Below are 17,422 nucleotides of genomic sequence, written 5' to 3' on the forward strand. Positions count from 1 at the left end.
TTTGCAGAAAGGGGATGGAATTCAATTTCTATAAAAGCACCACAGCAATGTGTATGGAATGCAAATCAACTGCATGTTTTTTCACTTAAAACAGATCAGTACCTTCTCGTGACAATGTTAGCCATTTACTACATATATTCAGTTACCCTCTGTATACCGTTTTCACTGCTGTGTCTCTCCTAAGAGGTTTGTTTTGGGGGTAAAGTTCATAAGCAGATGTATAAATGTAATTCTAGTAAGCCTGGATAAAGGGAATCAATGATGATTTAATACAGCTGTAGTAACTGAGAAGCTGAATTTGCAGCATGAATTTCTCAATTTATTAAATCAATTAAAAACAGATTCCTTTTGTAATGTGTAATATAATGATATACAGTACTGAATTGTAACGCACTCGGCTGTCGAGACGAGATGGCTCAGTAACGGCATGTGTGTGTGAAAGGGGCTTTACTGTGTTTTTTTTTTCTTTAAAAGAAATTTTAAAAAAGGATGACTCTCCTTTGATTATAATGTTTTTTCATTCCCACAGGAGCCCTCTCTATGCATCAGGCTATAAAACAACAAAGGCCCACGTTTACTGCCTGTGATCTGAGGTTTTATACAAGACCCAAGGTCCAGTGGGAAGAGGTCACTGTTGGACTGCAACCAATTGTCAGTGACAAGGCTCCAAACAGCAATGATCGATTAGCCTGCCAAAACCATGAATTACCAATTGGCATTGCTAGCTTGTCTTTCACAGACATGCCAAATAATAGCAAAGAGGGAATAAAGTTCTGTTCTAATTTACAGTCCAACAATGAAGTGTGTGGGGGCTCTTTATAGGCTGTACTGAAACAGAAGGCATGTCTGGAACTTTGTGGCAGGATCCGCTTCAATGGACTTGGCAAGGCGGACAGGTCACTAATAAATGGGACACATCCCGAGCCCTCCAGAGACCTTCCCTTTGAGCCACAGACAATGTCACTGGCTGTGTGAATTCAAGGGACTCTCCATGGACAGGTTCCTCACAGCTGTCACCAAATACTAAGGAAGTGGGTAGCACAAGATCCTCTTTAAAATGGTCTTTGAGGTCTGACTAAACAATCCCTAACAAGGGAATTATAAAACAGTACCTTTATTAGGCATGCACTGTCAAGAGACTCTTAAGGATCAATATGATAAACCTATCTTCCAACTGATGCCCGATTGATGTTGACCCAAAAGTATGTCTTATGTCTTATGAATGCCAGTTGGCAAATTGTAGCATCCACTGCTTCAGGATGGAATGGGACCAGATTCACTTGTTCTCAAATGACAGATGGGTACATGGCAGACTGCAAACCTTTGTCAAGTTTCTGTGTTAATAGATACGCATACTGTATGTTTGTAAAGAACTGGTTAGCATAGGCATAGCAATGGTCAGATGGGACTGCAATTCTGATGACGACGATGATGATGATGATGATGACGACCCCACCATTCAACAGATGTACAAACGCATAATTACCCATACCACTAAAAAAACTGCTAACATTGTTCAATGTACGTTTGTATCAAGAATCTTGGGTGACCCACTGGTAACCCTTCACCTGACTTCTCACTGACCTGGAAATAATGTTCCCTTTAAAGCCCACTACTGTTGCCGTTCTATAAAAATCTTAACAGAAAAGAAAAGGTTGAAAGGAAATGGGAAGACCATTAGTTCCAACAAGTTAAACTTACTGTCATAGTTCTGTCTCAGGTCTGTAAAAACTTTCCAATCATTGCAGTGTTACTGAAACAGTTTTGGAAGTGACCTGATTAGCATTGTTCATGCTAAACATTTCTCTATATTTGATACTGTAACTTTTGTAGCATAAGAGTATATAATCCAAGTACCAAATTCTGAGTGTTATTCACCCTTTTCTGAAAAAAAAAAAAAAAAAAATATATATATATATATATATATATATATATATATATATATATATATATATATATATATATATATATAATAACAATCAATGTTTCTTAACAACTGGATGATGTGGGTTGTTCTATTTTAGCAATGTTACAAAACAAAAAAATAAAAAGCACAGCAACCGTAATCCAAGCATTAACCTCCTTGTTCCACAAAAGCATCATATACTGGAAAATGTAATCCCTGACCAGGTGCTCTTTACACCAATACGCATTCCCAGTGCCCAGATCAAATCAAGGGTAACACACTGTGTTACACACAATCACAATAGCGCTGACTGCTGGCCAAGCTAGGTACCGTGCTGTGAAACGTGTAAGCAATCCTAAAACAAAGTCCAATAAGAAGACAATTCTATTCAGAGACCCATGAAGCCTCATCCGTGCCGTTTGGGTTCACTTGTTACAGACAGAACAGCTCCACATATTTATGACATGAAAATGCAAGCACTCCAGAAAGAAATCTCTTTATCTGACTCCACCTCAGCCACCCCCTTTACTCCAGTCACGGCTGCAATCTGCAATCTGCAAAGTATTAAATGCTCAATGAAAGGGCACAACAGCATGTGAGGAAAACAGAAAAGAAAATGAAATGCACACAGTGACATGCCTACACAACTGGTTCAAGCTGCAATACCTGAAAGCCACCGTCGCTCAGTATATCCACGGAGTAACAGCCATTGCAGATTGCTTTCTCATCTGCAGATTTAGAAACAGATGCAACCGAGTGGTGACGGAAGAAACAGATTTCTATTACTGCTAATATATAATATATATATATATATATATATATATATATATATATAACATTCAATGGTACGCTTCTGACCGAGAATGCTAGGAATTAGAAAATTAAACAAGCTTGTGAGCCAAAGCAATGTTAATTAAATAAAATGGGTTTAAATAACACAATTGCAGCTAAACATACATCATATCCTTCTAAAAAGTATGCAAAATATTTCAAAAACACAAATGCTTCAAAACACATAAAAAAATCAAAATGGTAATTGAAGGACTTTTGTTTTGCAATTGTTTTCAACAGATTTTGTAATTTGACCATGTTTTCTGTTTTAATTTTTATTTGAAATCTAAATTCACTGACGGTTTTACACACAAATCAACACCACGCGGTACACAGACATAGGACCTCACACAAACAGGCAGAGACGATTTGAACAGGACCCCTGCTGTTACAGCAAACTGACGACACCCTTGCTCTGGAAAAACTGAAACCCACAGTGCTTTTACAGTCTCTAATTTGAACTTGGCAGGTTGCGTCAGTTTAATGATGGTGTTAGATCAGAATTAGGAAAGAAAGCATCCACAGCACATCCTCTCCTGCTCTCACCCCGCCCAGAAGCAAACCTGCCTTTTGATCTAGCCTGCTTATTTCCACAGAGACCCTGCCTTCACACCTGCAATCCTGAGAGGTTCTTATGGAGCATTCAGTCGCAACACAGGCGTCGATCTTTGATCTTTATCCACTGCCACACTGAACAGTCAGAGCAACATTAATCCCCTGCCACATATAATTCAATTAGAGGGATCCATACTGACAACAAACAGCGGAATATCCCTGTGTTAAATCCAATACAACACTAAAGATGTGCTGCTATTTCACATAATATTATTATCAGCTTTCAACTGTCGCTGCTAAAAGAGATTCACTGTGGTGAGCTTTGTTCCCAGAAAAATTGGACACTCCTACAAACTTAAACTGGTGAAAGTCACTTGGCTTCAGGTAGAGCTCACTTTAGGAATAGTAGAGCTGCGTTTCCAATGGTAAATATTTATGACTGGTGTAGTCTGGCACAGAACCAGCTAGACAGATTTATTACTTGACTTTTTCAAAACACTTTCTATATAAAAAGTAGTTACAGAACTTTCTGGGCACCAAAATACTGCACTAATGTTGTAACTAGTGCAAATAAGTTACTCCTGTGACTGTCTAGCACTGGTAAATGGGTTAAATTCTGGTCTCTCAGACCAGCTTCAATGAATTATTTATGCAGATGCCACAGTTACAATATGAATAGGATTTATAGGAGGCAGACCCTCGGTCAGGATGACACAGGCTGAATCGCTGGGTTGTCTGGAAAGCAAAGGTTTCTTACCATGAATGCTACTGAGTGGTGCCATCTGCTATTATAAAGTGTTCTATAGACCCTGACTGACTCTGGAATTTTGGAATATTGTTTTGTAAGGGTGAAACATTGTTTTAAAACACTTTTGTCCTAAATTCAAATCAAAGCGTCTCTTTTTTCAGTAAGAAAAAAGCTTGCAGGTTTACAGTTGATTGATATGGACATGTATCCCGTTGCCTAGCTGATAACTTCTGCTCAGTAATTTCTATGAATTCACAGCCTTAAAAAACATCTTGCAGTGGTTCACTGCTGTGAAGTACTGTCGCTGCAAGCAGCTGTTACAGGACTTTCAAGACTGTTTGCAATAACTAGCTAACAGTTTATTGGACAGCTGCACAACTAAAATTTAAATGAAGCACTGAACCACAGCTTTCATTGTCTGCTCTCGGGCCGGGGGAGGGGCGGATAAAGAGAGCAAAGAAACACCAAGAGTGTGAAAGTTCTGCCTCAGCTTTCAAGGACAATCGATCACTCCGAAATCACACATAAAACGGCGATCTATAAGTTAGGATGCACGCTTGACCCAGTCACCTGCGGTAGAATAATTCTTTTCAATCGCACTTATCCCAACAAAAAAAAAAACAACTGATCATCAGAAGGGTTTTATACAATTAGGTCAACTGTAACTACATGTATTAGCTTGCACAGAAGCCAAAGAGCCCACACTGTGACGTTTCCAGACACACTAGGAGTCTGGCTGTCACAGGCGTCCCCCTCTCCCACAAAGCATTCTGGACAAGGTCAGGGGCCAAACAACTTTCAAATTAGACAGCCACTGTATTCCCCTGAGCTTAGGGAATGAAAAGTTACCATGCTGGCAGGGGGATGGTAAGAGAGTGTGCCAAGAATAGCTGTCACTGACACCACAGGAAGGCAGAGCGACATCCAAACCTCTGAAAGGGGCTAAAGACAACTTATGTGCCAGTTCCGATATCCGAAAAGCACTTCCTGCAGTGAGCCTGGAAGAAATGCTGCAAGTTCTAGGGCTGCTCGCATTTTCAAGATCACTTCTTTGCAGGTTCAGTACTATTCTTGCCTTTTTAGAGGCTTACACAGTACAGCACTTTGCTCACAAAGTATTTACAAGCTGCTACGTGTGTGCTGTCTTTCCCGACAAGCAAATGGCTGGTACCACGGCACCTGTCTGTCTATTCATTCCAGACACAAGGGCATAGTACAAATACCGTACATACTCTACAGTTTCAAATGGTCTCAATATCTCACGCTCTGGTCAGAAAATGTGTGCCAGATTTACTAAGCCTCTCATTTAGTACAAAGTTTATTATCAGAAGTGATAAGAATTTTGTTTTTCTTTCTCTTACTTAAATACAGCAGATCTTTTAGTAGACTGGATTGATAAGGCAACTACATATTTCCACGAAGTTTTAAAAAGATCAAAAGGTAAATAATCTGTTAGATCAATCGGAAAGAGAGGAACAGTGACATTTACAAACAGGTGGTTGACATGATGAAAGAAGAGAGCCAAATGTGACAAGGTCAGACAACCTTCAATGACATCTATCCTTAAGTAGCATAAATAATAATGTTGTGTTTTTTAAGCAGTGCAGTGGGATTTCAATCAGTATAATGTACAATACATACGTTTACCATTCACAAGCACCACTTCAAGCTTAAATTGTGAACGAATAACTAGATATCAGTTTCCCTCAATTCTACCTTACGATATAAACAAGTGAAATAGTGTTACCGTCTTACTAACCCTGATGGTTTTGACCTCAGCTCAGCCCCAGGATGGCTTAATTGGTCCATTTCCTGCTTCTGATGTGCGGGGACAGATTTAATCAGCCAGGATTTTTTTTAGTGCCATTTCAATTGAAACCAGCAGCGAATCCACACAGCCGAGAGGCAGAAAGAGAAAACCAGATTCTTCTGCTTAACAAGAGGTCCTGGAAATAGTGATTTAAAAAGCAAATGAAATGTGCATTAAAACAGACAGGCATTGTGGGCTTAATGCAAGGCTAATCTTCATTGTTTGCCTGAGCTCTGGGAATATAAAACTCATTACAGCTAACACGAGTGACTGAATACTCCACAAACTTGCTGAAAAGAAACCCCATTTACCTAGCAAATCAACGCACTATAGATAGAATAAGGTCAAGGGCGGGTTAACCAATCCTTGTGATGTTACAACTCCTATTCCCCTTCCCTTCCCTTTCTCCCATATAGCAAACACTTTCCATTCACCATGTCATCTTGCCATTTCACATTGTGAGGGTCGTATACTACATTTTTTTTTGATGTTGCTTTACAAAACAGCTGCACAGTAGCAGTTTCAGTAGAGGGCGTTATCTCTTTTATTCCAGACAATTGTAGCATTGCTTGATGTGCTTATATGGGTCAAATAAATGCATGCATTTTCAAACTATAACCATATGTTGCATTGGTAGGAAAAAAATGTTACCCACCTGGGAAACAATTATTGTAACTTACTGTTTTCTATAGAAAGGTGTATAAAAATGGGGCTTGGTGAGGCATGTTTTAAAGCAGGAGTTGTGAGTAACCAAGACCACAGGATATGAAAATAATTTGATTAGGGCTAAAAACCTTTTCCCTTTTACTGTGTTACTATTTACCTTTGTATCTAACGGACTTTCATAGCAACAATAAAAAACAGCATTAAGCAAGACAAAACCAATGAAAATAACCCTGACACACTGAACCCTTTTGTTAAGATGGGACTTGTTTTCTGAAAGAAGTTTTCAGACAAGTTGGACTCAATTGTCCCGAGATATTCTATTGACACCTACCTACACTGACTTCCAGCTGTAATTCGATAATCAGACCCTGGTTCTTACAGTTTATCATGAAAAGGTTCAGAAGTTACACAGCTCAGAGACCTGTGTTGCTCCATATCCCTCTGATTGTTGCAAAGCCCTAGCTGCCTTCTAACCAGGTAAAGACAGATGCACGGCATTGTAAGATGAGGGCGGGGGTGCAGGTGTTTGAGAGGTGGGATCAGACTGTCATTTTGCTCAAAGCAGTTCTGTCAATGGATCCGCCATAATGGTGATACCCAGATGTCTTAAAGAAGAGATCACTGCGCTGTTGCTTTGTATTATCTGCTCCTAACAAAAAAAGCCCCCCCCGCCCCCCCACACACCTTCGCACAATGTAAACGTATCAATTTGTCAGCGCTGTCCCCTACCCACCCCAGGGCATGCACCTGCATGCTATTTTGCACAAATCTATCCCAGGTAAGCAGCCAGTGGGCAACACCAGGTGGAATTATTAGGAAAGAGCGACAAACTGGGGTTCTTAAAATGTGCATAAAAGACTCAACACAAGAAGCCATCTTTCGGCAGCTCATAAAATTAATCTACCTGGAATAAAACTGAGGTTCTAAAGAAATAATGAATCTTGTGTGCTGTTGACCTTTTCCTTAGCCTCTAGTGAGACAAACCAGCCAACCATGTTACCCCAGGCAAAATCGATTATATGCCACCCTTTAAGCCGTTACACGGTGCCTCTAGCAACTCTGCTGTTGTAGCTACTTTAATATTTACTTTTCGTCAGTATGTATTGTGATTTTCTTTTAGTTTAAATAATTGGGTAATAATTTTCATTAACCGTTGTTTCTCTTATATATCTATATATCTATATATATATATAATATATATATAGTATATATATAAGAGCAAGTACAATTTAAGACACATTTGGTTCCACGAGAGGACACTGAGGTGTGAAGTGGTGATGATAGGTCTTTGGTTTCCATAACAAAAGACTTTGAGTTTCCATACACAGCCAAAGGCAATGCCACATGAGCTGCCAAGAATCTCTGGCCAACAATGGAGGGATATTAATGAGGACCTTTTAAGGACAAGCAAAATGGGTGTAATGTTTTTACAGGTGATTCATTGGTATACCTTTCGAACTCAACTATCTGGAGTTCCATTAAGAGATTCAGGAATGAGCAATGTGGGACCATTGGTATCTAGACAGAACATCAAAAGTAACACAGCAATTTTTCAATAGGGGTTGTTTTGCCCAGGGGTGTGAATTGTTCAGATGCTGTAAATATATGGGTTAATCACATCTGCTGTGCTGCGCAAAGAGCCGTCACTCAAAATGCCATAGCTATGACTCAAATACTTTAATACAAAACCCTGTAAAAATATCAGCAATATAAAGAATTTGTTGTTATTTGCATTACTGTTTTCTATCTTGGAAAACAGCTCATAAAAATATTTGCCTTTGGTTGATCTGGTGTTATACAAACAACTCAAGAGATTTGAAGACAACTGAAGCCGACAGGAGCTGCTGGAGGTTGCAAGGAAAAGAAAGGATTCCTAGAGAAGAAAAAAGCACAGAAACAAATAGGAAAAGAGGAGCAAGGAATCGTTGAATGACGGTAACCTTTAACTACACTTCTGTTTTCAACAGAGGACCCCAGTCTATCTCACAGGGCTAAGCTGGGTACATATTTTATCAATAGGTAAATACAGTGAAGTGGTACTACTTTTATTATCTGGAGTGTTAATGGCACTTGAAGAATAATGAATACCAAAAGCACCCCAAGATAAAGACCTTTATTGTGTTACAATGGTTTGAACTACTAGAGCAGCAGAGTGCCCACTGGCTCAAACACGCTGTTCACCCTCTCACCATTAAAATGTTGTCAGCGATGGCAAATAAAAGCCTTTAAAAATCCGAGGTTGTGCATTCAAGGGGCATTGTTTCTGAAAAGCTGATTCCTCCCCCTTTTCACCCTTCCAACCCACAATGCTAAAAGTCAAAAGCCACCATTTATACACTTACAAACAGTTGGAGGTGGAGTTGTTTTGACACTTTGTCCACACAGGCCTGGCTGAATGGCCTAGCTCCAGTGAAGTACTTGAGTTAGCTGACTTCATTAGGAAGCAGTCCTTTCAGCGTGTTTGCCACTCAGCCCTGCATCTGAAAAGCCGATTTGGGAGCAGATATTGTTTGTTTAACACAGCCTGTTGTTTAGGCCCCTTCATTGATTAGCGCTCGCAGAGACAGGCCCATGAATGTGGATAACGATGGCTGGAAATCATGACATTGCTATACCACGGGGATTTGCATTTCCCCAAAAAAAAAAAAAAGAGGTAAGTGTGCAAACCCCCCCGCACCTAATCCAAAAGAACAGGCTATGAATCCTAATGAGGGATGCAGGAAATTTGTTAAAAGTTGCTTTCAAGAAATGCATGTTCAATGAGTGTCTGACTTGAGGCAAACACAGCTGGGAAAGTTTCTTTCAGTTTAAACAAGCAAGGGTATTCATAAGGTACCACTGTGCCGGTAAATGCATCTGCCTCAAAAGCATTAACCATCACGATTATGATTTATTACGATAATGCTTTATGATTTCTACAGAGGTACATAACAGGCATAGTTTTTACTGGGCACCTACACTAAGTAGGAAGTGAAGCCCTACCATGTAACCTTAAAACTTGTACCGCAATCAATAACAATACACAGTAAACTCTAACTAAACTTTCAACAAGTTTGTTTGCTGTAAGTCATGCAACCAAATCTGTAGTTTTAAATCTCAGTCATATCAAACTATAAAACTAGCTCTGTAGCTCCTAATGAGCATGTGTGTGTGTGTGTGTATTTCTCTTTGTCCGAGTGTCACTAATTTAGTTTATATATGAGCACGAGGATTAATAATTTGAGTTTTTAGAAGCAATGAGTTGCAACTATGCAATCCCAGAGACTTGTACAAGCACACACATTGTTTCTATACTCTCTCTCTCTGATGGAGGGCAGCATGCTTCTAGTTATAGGTGCAGAATGAACAAAGGGGGTTCAGCTTCAACACCAATTAGAAAAAAAATCACCTTGTCAATTTCCATAGATAGTTTCATATTAGAAGCAGTCTCTGATCAAAATTATCTAGGAGTCCAGACATGCACCATACTGGGGTGGATAAAATTCTTCACTGTATTTAAAAAGGCAATCAATCCTTTGAGACTCTGTGTCGCTATGTTCTGCTTTATTCCAGTTTTATCATATTTGTTTTGCAGAGGCAGGAGATACCACATCATTAATCTTCTGTACAACAATCAGAATGAAATGCCCTGTGCCTATCCTATGTAGACAACATCTAATTCATTCATGATTCATAACCCAACACTTATTCAGCTGTCTGCCCTCATTAATGTAAAATCCATATCACCGTTGTCTGTCGGGCCAGTGAAGCTGCACCGAGCAGTTGTACAAATAAAAAGGCACCGCTACAGAGGACCACCCAAAAATAACTGCTGTGAATGCATGACTTCCACAGAGTCAGCTTAGTTTATCAGCAACACACTTACCCCGATAGTACACTCTTCTATAGAGAACAGCAGAAAGCAAAACACAGTCCTACAGTACGATTTTGTACATGCCACCGTTTCTAGTTTGCTAGTTTGTTTATTATGAAAATACATCCTGTTAGTGGACAAAACACTAAAACGAAATACACAGTGCTGTATCAATGCAAAAATAAATCTGTATTGTTTCTATATTGGCAAGAAGTAGCAGTAAGACCCTATGCATTGTCAATTATCAAGGATTATAGTCAGCTTTGGCATTAGAGTTTCAGCCATGCCTTGGGCCCATAGTTCATTAAGCCAGCTCAAAATCTTCTGGTCTTTCCATTTTAATGACCTCCCTTCCCACTTTGGGGAAAGGTTTGTTTTATGTACTGTCTCTATAACATTGTACTATTCTGTGAGGGCAATGACATGTCACTCTGGTATAGGACAAGTGTTTTCTGTTAAGGATCTGAATATGAAAAAGAAATACAAAATAACTTAATTAAATTGGACTAACTAACAATAGAGACTGTGTTGTTTGACTGGTGCTTGCACAAAGAAATAAAACAAGGACAAGAGGAATTTGATATTAGACGATATCAAATCAAACAAAAAACATGTACATTTTTTATTTACTGGCTCACAATATATCTATTAGCTGGAGGCATGCTTACAAGTATATGAAATGATTGTTCACTTAAAACTAAATCTTTAGTTACAGCCAGGAGATCCAATAGCAAACAAACAGCCTGAACCAATCTTTAACAGACTGTTTAATGAGTGAATGGCAGCACAAGGCTAAGAGTTCATGCCTACAGATAAAAATACAATTATCGGGCCTGTCTGAGACAGCAACTATCACTTTGCTGTAAATATAGGAGCTAGGCGGGCCAAATGCTTTAAGTAATTGCATCTTTAATAATAACAGATGTGTGGCTCCCTTGTCATACCATATCTCAAACATACCATACCCTGCCTCAAAAATAAAAGGCAATGAATAACACTGTGCAGCTGGGATTAGTATAGAAGGGATGGAGAGGGAAATGGACAAAGGGATCTACTGCACATTCATGCAGTTTAAGTCACTGAATCTCCAGCCTTGCTCTCCAACCCCACCTATCCAATTTACTGTAGCTTCAGGGCCAGAAAACAACACACGTTTTAAAATAAGCACAAGCTACAGTTAATGCCACAGGGGATTTATTGGGTATACAGGTGTCCATTCACTACTTTCACTTCCTCAGATTAGTAATCAAAACTACTCAAGGATGACTCCCTGAAGAAGAAAAGATAATGGGAATTCTACATTTGGATTTCGCTTATCAAGCAGATTGTCCAGTGATGCTAAAGCTGCTGCCTGAAGCTACAATGTACAAAAGCAACAGGATTATATTTAAAGGGTGACATTTTATTCTTTTAAGGTCAGGCAGTGAACATGGTACAGTTTTACAGTACAGCTTTTTAAATGAACAACACATTGTTATTCTGCACCTAAAAGAGAGAAAACAACCTCAGGGTTTTTTATATTTCTCTCGTAGAATCAGCCTTATTTATGAGTGGCTGACCGCATGATTAACTCGACTAACAGCATTGTTTATCTCCTGGCTTCTCCAAATACAGGAAACTGGTGTATTCTGCCGATTCATTACTGTAATGAAATACTATGTCATATTAGTGCTGTGATGTACTAGATGAGCCTACTGTTAATGCATCATACATCTATTATATTTTAATAACCCACTGGAAACTAGTTGGATGGTAAGCAGTCTGACTTTCCACAACAGCATGCTCTTGGCCATGCTAAACTTTAAAACTTCTCAATGTGCCTGTCTTTCACTGGACCTTGAACTCACACATGCCTACTATAGATCCAGCCACACAGATCTAGAACAGCATCGAGCTACCAATGATCAAAGATATCTGAGCTGCTTTAATCAGCAATAAAGGAAAAACCCCTGTTCCAATAACCACTGACAGGGCATCTCAAAGCCCCAGCAACGGTTTAGGATCAACAACCAGAAGAGACCTATTGTTCTCCAAATAAACGTATACTGTTTTTCTTTTTTAATACCTAATCTTTATTAATATTTTAAAAGTATTCTGCATCTTACTGATAATTTATCAGTATAATTATTGTATTGTTGCATTTGGAGAACTGCATGCCAAAACTGAAAAGCGAATACAGTACAGTATTATGCATGCAAAATTGGATGCAATATTTATGTAATATTGTTATTAAGGTTTTTTGAAAGCCTGTTTTGTTTACTTAAATAGTTTGTAGGTCTTTAAACCTTTTTTTAAAACTATTTTAGAGTTTTGTGAAGATGACCTTTGGTTCTTTCTCAGAATTTCTAATTTGCTTAACTTTGTAAATCATATAACAGAAAGTTATTGGCTAAGGGTTAATGTGTCCAATAGGAAACCACTGGGATATAGAAGAACAATTAGGGGTTCCATATAAGAATTGCGTATTGAACCCATTACAGAGAGCCATCTGTTCAAAAAAAAAAAAACTAAACAAAAAAAAAAAAACAAGGGGTCCCAACCTAATTAAAGCAAGTGGTTCTATAAAAAGGACATTTTTTTCAGGAAGGTATTACAAAGTCCCGACACAGAAGTGATACACACAAGACAAAAAAACAAGCACATACAGAATTTATTTTGTTGCAATTCTCTGAGCAGCCAACCCTTTGCATTATTCAAGACTACAGATCACACTAAAAGACTTCAAGCAGAATAAAACATAAGCAATAAATTATGGATCAACTTTTTTTTTTTTTTTTTTTTTTTGGAGGTTTAAGGTTAAAATCCCTTTCTGGTATACCTTTTGTAATCCGAAGTTATTTATTAAAAGCAAAGACAATCTTAGTCAATTGGAATGAAGGGGAAAAAATGGCAGCCAATACACACATGAAATACATAACATTATGACAAAGAGATAATAAAGACATGTATGCCTAATTGAAAACGTTTTACTGATTGGTGACGTGAAAATAATATGCTCCCTACCTCGACAAAGTATAGTTAATTTACTGTTTAAATCATTAATACCTTTCAGTAAGTAAAGGCAGAACCGTCCTTTTTGAAAGTAATGTCACTTGTTTTGTGTGCTGTAGGCAACCTCAGCCAAAATACATGACTACTTTGATACGATACAATATAATAATGTTATAATTGCGTTCATATTGAAGGATTATTTTTTTTAAATTATTTCCAGAATATGCGCTCAATGGTACTATTAAAACACAGACGAACAGTTAATGTATAATCTGACAGGCAACTGCCTGGAGCGATCATATTAGAATCACACACACCTGACATAATAAAAAGACCTTTGATGTAAATTATGCTTTGTGTATTACTAACAGGCTCCGAATTCAGTCACCGAATCCCTCTGATTTGACAGGTCCGAAACTGGAATGCCATTTTACTGCGCTGTCTCTTTAAAAGGCTGCCTGCGCAGATTGTTCCGCAGACTGTACTAGAGTTCCTGCATTCCAGCTCCAATCGGGAGGCTGTCCCAACACGCTGTAGCTACTCTGCAAGCTATCTGACGTGCGTTACAGCACAGGTGAGTCAGTACTGGTAAAAATCGGCAATTGAACAAAAAGAAGAAAAAAGTGACCGTACGCGAGTTAGGTTAACAAGTCCCGTGTGTGGATCAAGATTCGGAAACAAACCTGTCTGCAGACACTCACTAACAACAACAGTGACAGTGACAGGAGCATGCAAAGCGACCACAAAGCAGTCAGCATTCGTACACATGCACAAATACACTTCACTCAGCATGCGTTAAAATACAAATACAAATTCTGTGCTACCACGTTTTGGCACAAGCTATTGCAAGTACTGTCATTATGTTTTGGTTACATCATGACAGCGTCAAGGTAAAGCAGATCTGTCCCCAAGTCTTGTACCAGAATCGAAAAGTAAACTCAGTAAATTGTAACTAGAGTAGGCAAAACCGTATGCCTTGTGTATAAAGCAGGTTTATGGAGACACGTTTTCACAAGTGTGGTGGACACTGTTGTAACTGTATTTTACATATACAAGTGTAATGTAAGGTACAGGAAACGTAAAATAACCAACTAAGTACTTTTCTAATAAGACTATTTTTTTCTTCGCACGAGCAGGTACCGATACAGAAAAAAAACGTCCATTGCAAACAGTTCATGAGCACGAATTATAAATCGATTAAACATAGCAGGCAGATGAAGGAATTGTGGGCTCCTACCGAAATGCTCCGTGTAGTGCGGGGGAGCACTGTAAGGATCATGAGGAATCAATCACACATGCAGAAAAAATACACTCGCCGCGTTTAAATGAAGGGTTATATAGGGTTACAAATTCATTTTAATTATAATGCTGTACCAACAACAGTGCAGACAATGCACATTCAATAGTTTTGTACTTACCTTGAATTAAAAGCACTGAAGCTATCAGAGTACCACAAACCGCTGCAAGCTGCATTTTACGAGATTGACACCACCCCCTCCCCCGCCCCCTCCCGCCACAAGACCTAAAAGTGTGTTTATTAATAGTTATTTTGACAATTAGATCCTTGCAAAACGATTTAACAATAGGTAATGATAATCGTTACAGGGTGTTCAAACCATGACTGTAATAGTTCTTCGGTTTAGGCTGTGCGTTTAGTTCCTTCAGTTTTTTTCTTCTTTCTTTTGTTTTTTTTGTTTAAGTCCTGTATTGAAGTTGGTGAAGTTTCGCTGTTCTCGGTGATATTTTTATCAGTGTTGCCACTAGGTCTGCTTCTAACATGTTGCGCTATTCTTCCGATGATCAAAAAGAGCATTGGAATGTACCACGTTTGTCACGGGGGGGGGGGGGCATTAGGAAGACAATAAAAAAAGTAGCTTACAGAGCTTAACATGAATATACATTGATACGAAAAGGTTTTTTTTAATGTTTTATATTTAAGCTCATTTTTTTTTTTATGTATTGACCTTATCTTGTTATGACTTTTATTATTATTATCTGAACTCCCCCGGGGGTGTGTCTGAGTTTGTCGAGTCCTAGACTGTTCAGTGTGTCATTTCCAAATTTATTGAATGTCTTTTTTTAGGGGCTGTTGGTCACAAGAGAATAGAGGAGGAGGTGGAGGAGGAGGAGAGAGAGGAGGGGCGGGGGGTGGTTTATGCTTTAGATTTGCATTTGATCATGGTTGTGGAAGTAAATACAGTATAATCGTAAATCTCGAAAAACTACTCACTTCTAAATCTTTTGTAGTCATTTTTGTATTACTTTAGTATAGATACATGTTAATTTGGATTCATATGTTGTTTGTTTCTGACTTTGTGTGAACGAAAAGACACACATTTGCCCGTTTTCCCATTGGAAATAGTGATATTATGAAATGTCTCTGTCCTGGTCACAAAAGCAAAGTTTGTGGGGAATAATAGCCATTTTCTATACTTTTGAGGCATAAGCAATTAGGAGATAACACTTACTACCCAGGAACAAAAATTGTGTTACATAGTGTAATCGCAGGAGAACCGAACGTTGTTTATTATATGCAGCAAACACAATGATTGTGTTTTGCTGTGATGCAGAGCACAGACTAGTTATCTGAAATGTATAAGCAATTGCTGCTAAACTGTTGTTTTTTTGTTTTTTTGTTTGTTTGTTTGTTTTTCTTCTAATTTACAGCTAAATTAAATTGTATAAAAACAACGGTACAATTAAAAAAAAAAAAAGGAACGCATTAGTTTTATATATATATATATATATATTATATATATAATATATCTATAATATATAGTTATATAATTATAGATAGAATCTATTACTTAGATGCTGGGAGTCATTTGAGTTGGTTTCTATTATTAATCACGGAACGCTTCAGCTAAATTAATGCTCCTAATCTAGATTAAATTAACAGCAATACAATAATGTATTGTTTTAACACTGTCTACTAATTTGTTATTGTTTTAGTATCACTCCATGTTACATAATGAAATACAGAACTGTATATAGTATACAAGTTAATTTATGTTCTATTTCATATCTGCATGGCAACATTTTATAATTATTATTATTATTATTATTATTATTATTATTATTATTATTATTAATAATAATAATAATAATAATAATAATAATAATAATAATAATAATAATATGTGTGTTATTTCTTTTAGGGAAGGAACCTGCCAGCTTGATTCTTAATCATTTGTTGTTGTATTTAAAGAACGGAACTGATGAATAACTACAGTGGCTAGAAATATAATTTTTTTAATAATGATGGGAAGAATGCCAAAACGAAATTTCTTTGATGCTGGTTGACAGCAGTATTGCTTGATGTGGTCTGTTTTGTTAGCCAGATTTGATATCTGTTTCTAAACCAATCTGTTTTCCAGGTGTTTTAGCACTGGGCCTCCCTAATTTATTTAATAAGTCCCATGTGCTGGATCATTCTTTTGTGTGTGAATGTACCTACTCTATGTATGTTACTTTTTAAAAGTGCAACATTGCACAGCATACAGGTTTACTGCTAGAATACCTTATGGAAGTTTTAGTTTTCTTCTTAGTTTATGCAGTTACAGCAACATGCGAATGTAACCAATGGAGGTGAAAAAGCACTCTGCAGCTACGTTTAACAACCCCTGCTTTATCTGAGACGGACACTTTCTCTTGATGAGAGCTAGTGACTGGCAGAGATGAACAGCTGCTCTATAGTAGTGAAGTCTAAACAGAGAGAGGCTTTGGGCTAACACAACTTGTGCTGAAATCTGCCCAATGAGCTATGTTTGCTATCAGGAAATCATAACACACTAGACTGAGTAAGTAAAGTAAGCTTGCCTTTGTCACTCAGGAGAGCTTCAGAGCGTATTCAGTGCACTTAATCTCTCATGTTGAATCAATGGGAAAAGTATCTGAAAGCCTTTATCAATTATATATATATATATATATATATATATATATATATATATATATATATATATATATATATATATATATATATATATATATATATATGAAATCAAGCTTAGCGCTTCATGCAAAACCTCTTGATGTCTTCTACAGCTCCATCCAGACTCTGAA

At 37.8% G+C, this 17,422-nt stretch overlaps 1 protein-coding gene across 4 annotated transcripts in view; it reads right to left on the reverse strand.

The window, feature by feature from the left end:
• The window catches only part of LOC121330246 (low-density lipoprotein receptor-related protein 4-like), an 80,575-nt gene extending 65,436 nt beyond the window's left edge, over nucleotides 1–15,139 (reverse strand). For 2 of the 4 annotated variants that reach the window (XM_041276602.1, XM_041276601.1), the window contains exon 1: nucleotides 14,779–15,138. In XM_041276602.1, the coding sequence (XP_041132536.1) occupies nucleotides 14,779–14,833 (55 nt within the window). In that variant the 5' untranslated portion in view covers nucleotides 14,834–15,138. Of the gene's footprint in view, nucleotides 1–14,778 lie in introns of all 4 variants that reach the window. The other 2 variants (XM_041276604.1, XM_041276603.1) reach the window with 1 other exon arrangement.
• Nucleotides 15,140–17,422: the final 2,283 nt, after the last annotated feature.

Source organism: Polyodon spathula, chromosome 17, assembly GCF_017654505.1.
Source record: "Polyodon spathula isolate WHYD16114869_AA chromosome 17, ASM1765450v1, whole genome shotgun sequence".
Classification (NCBI taxonomy): Eukaryota; Metazoa; Chordata; class Actinopteri; order Acipenseriformes; family Polyodontidae; genus Polyodon; species Polyodon spathula.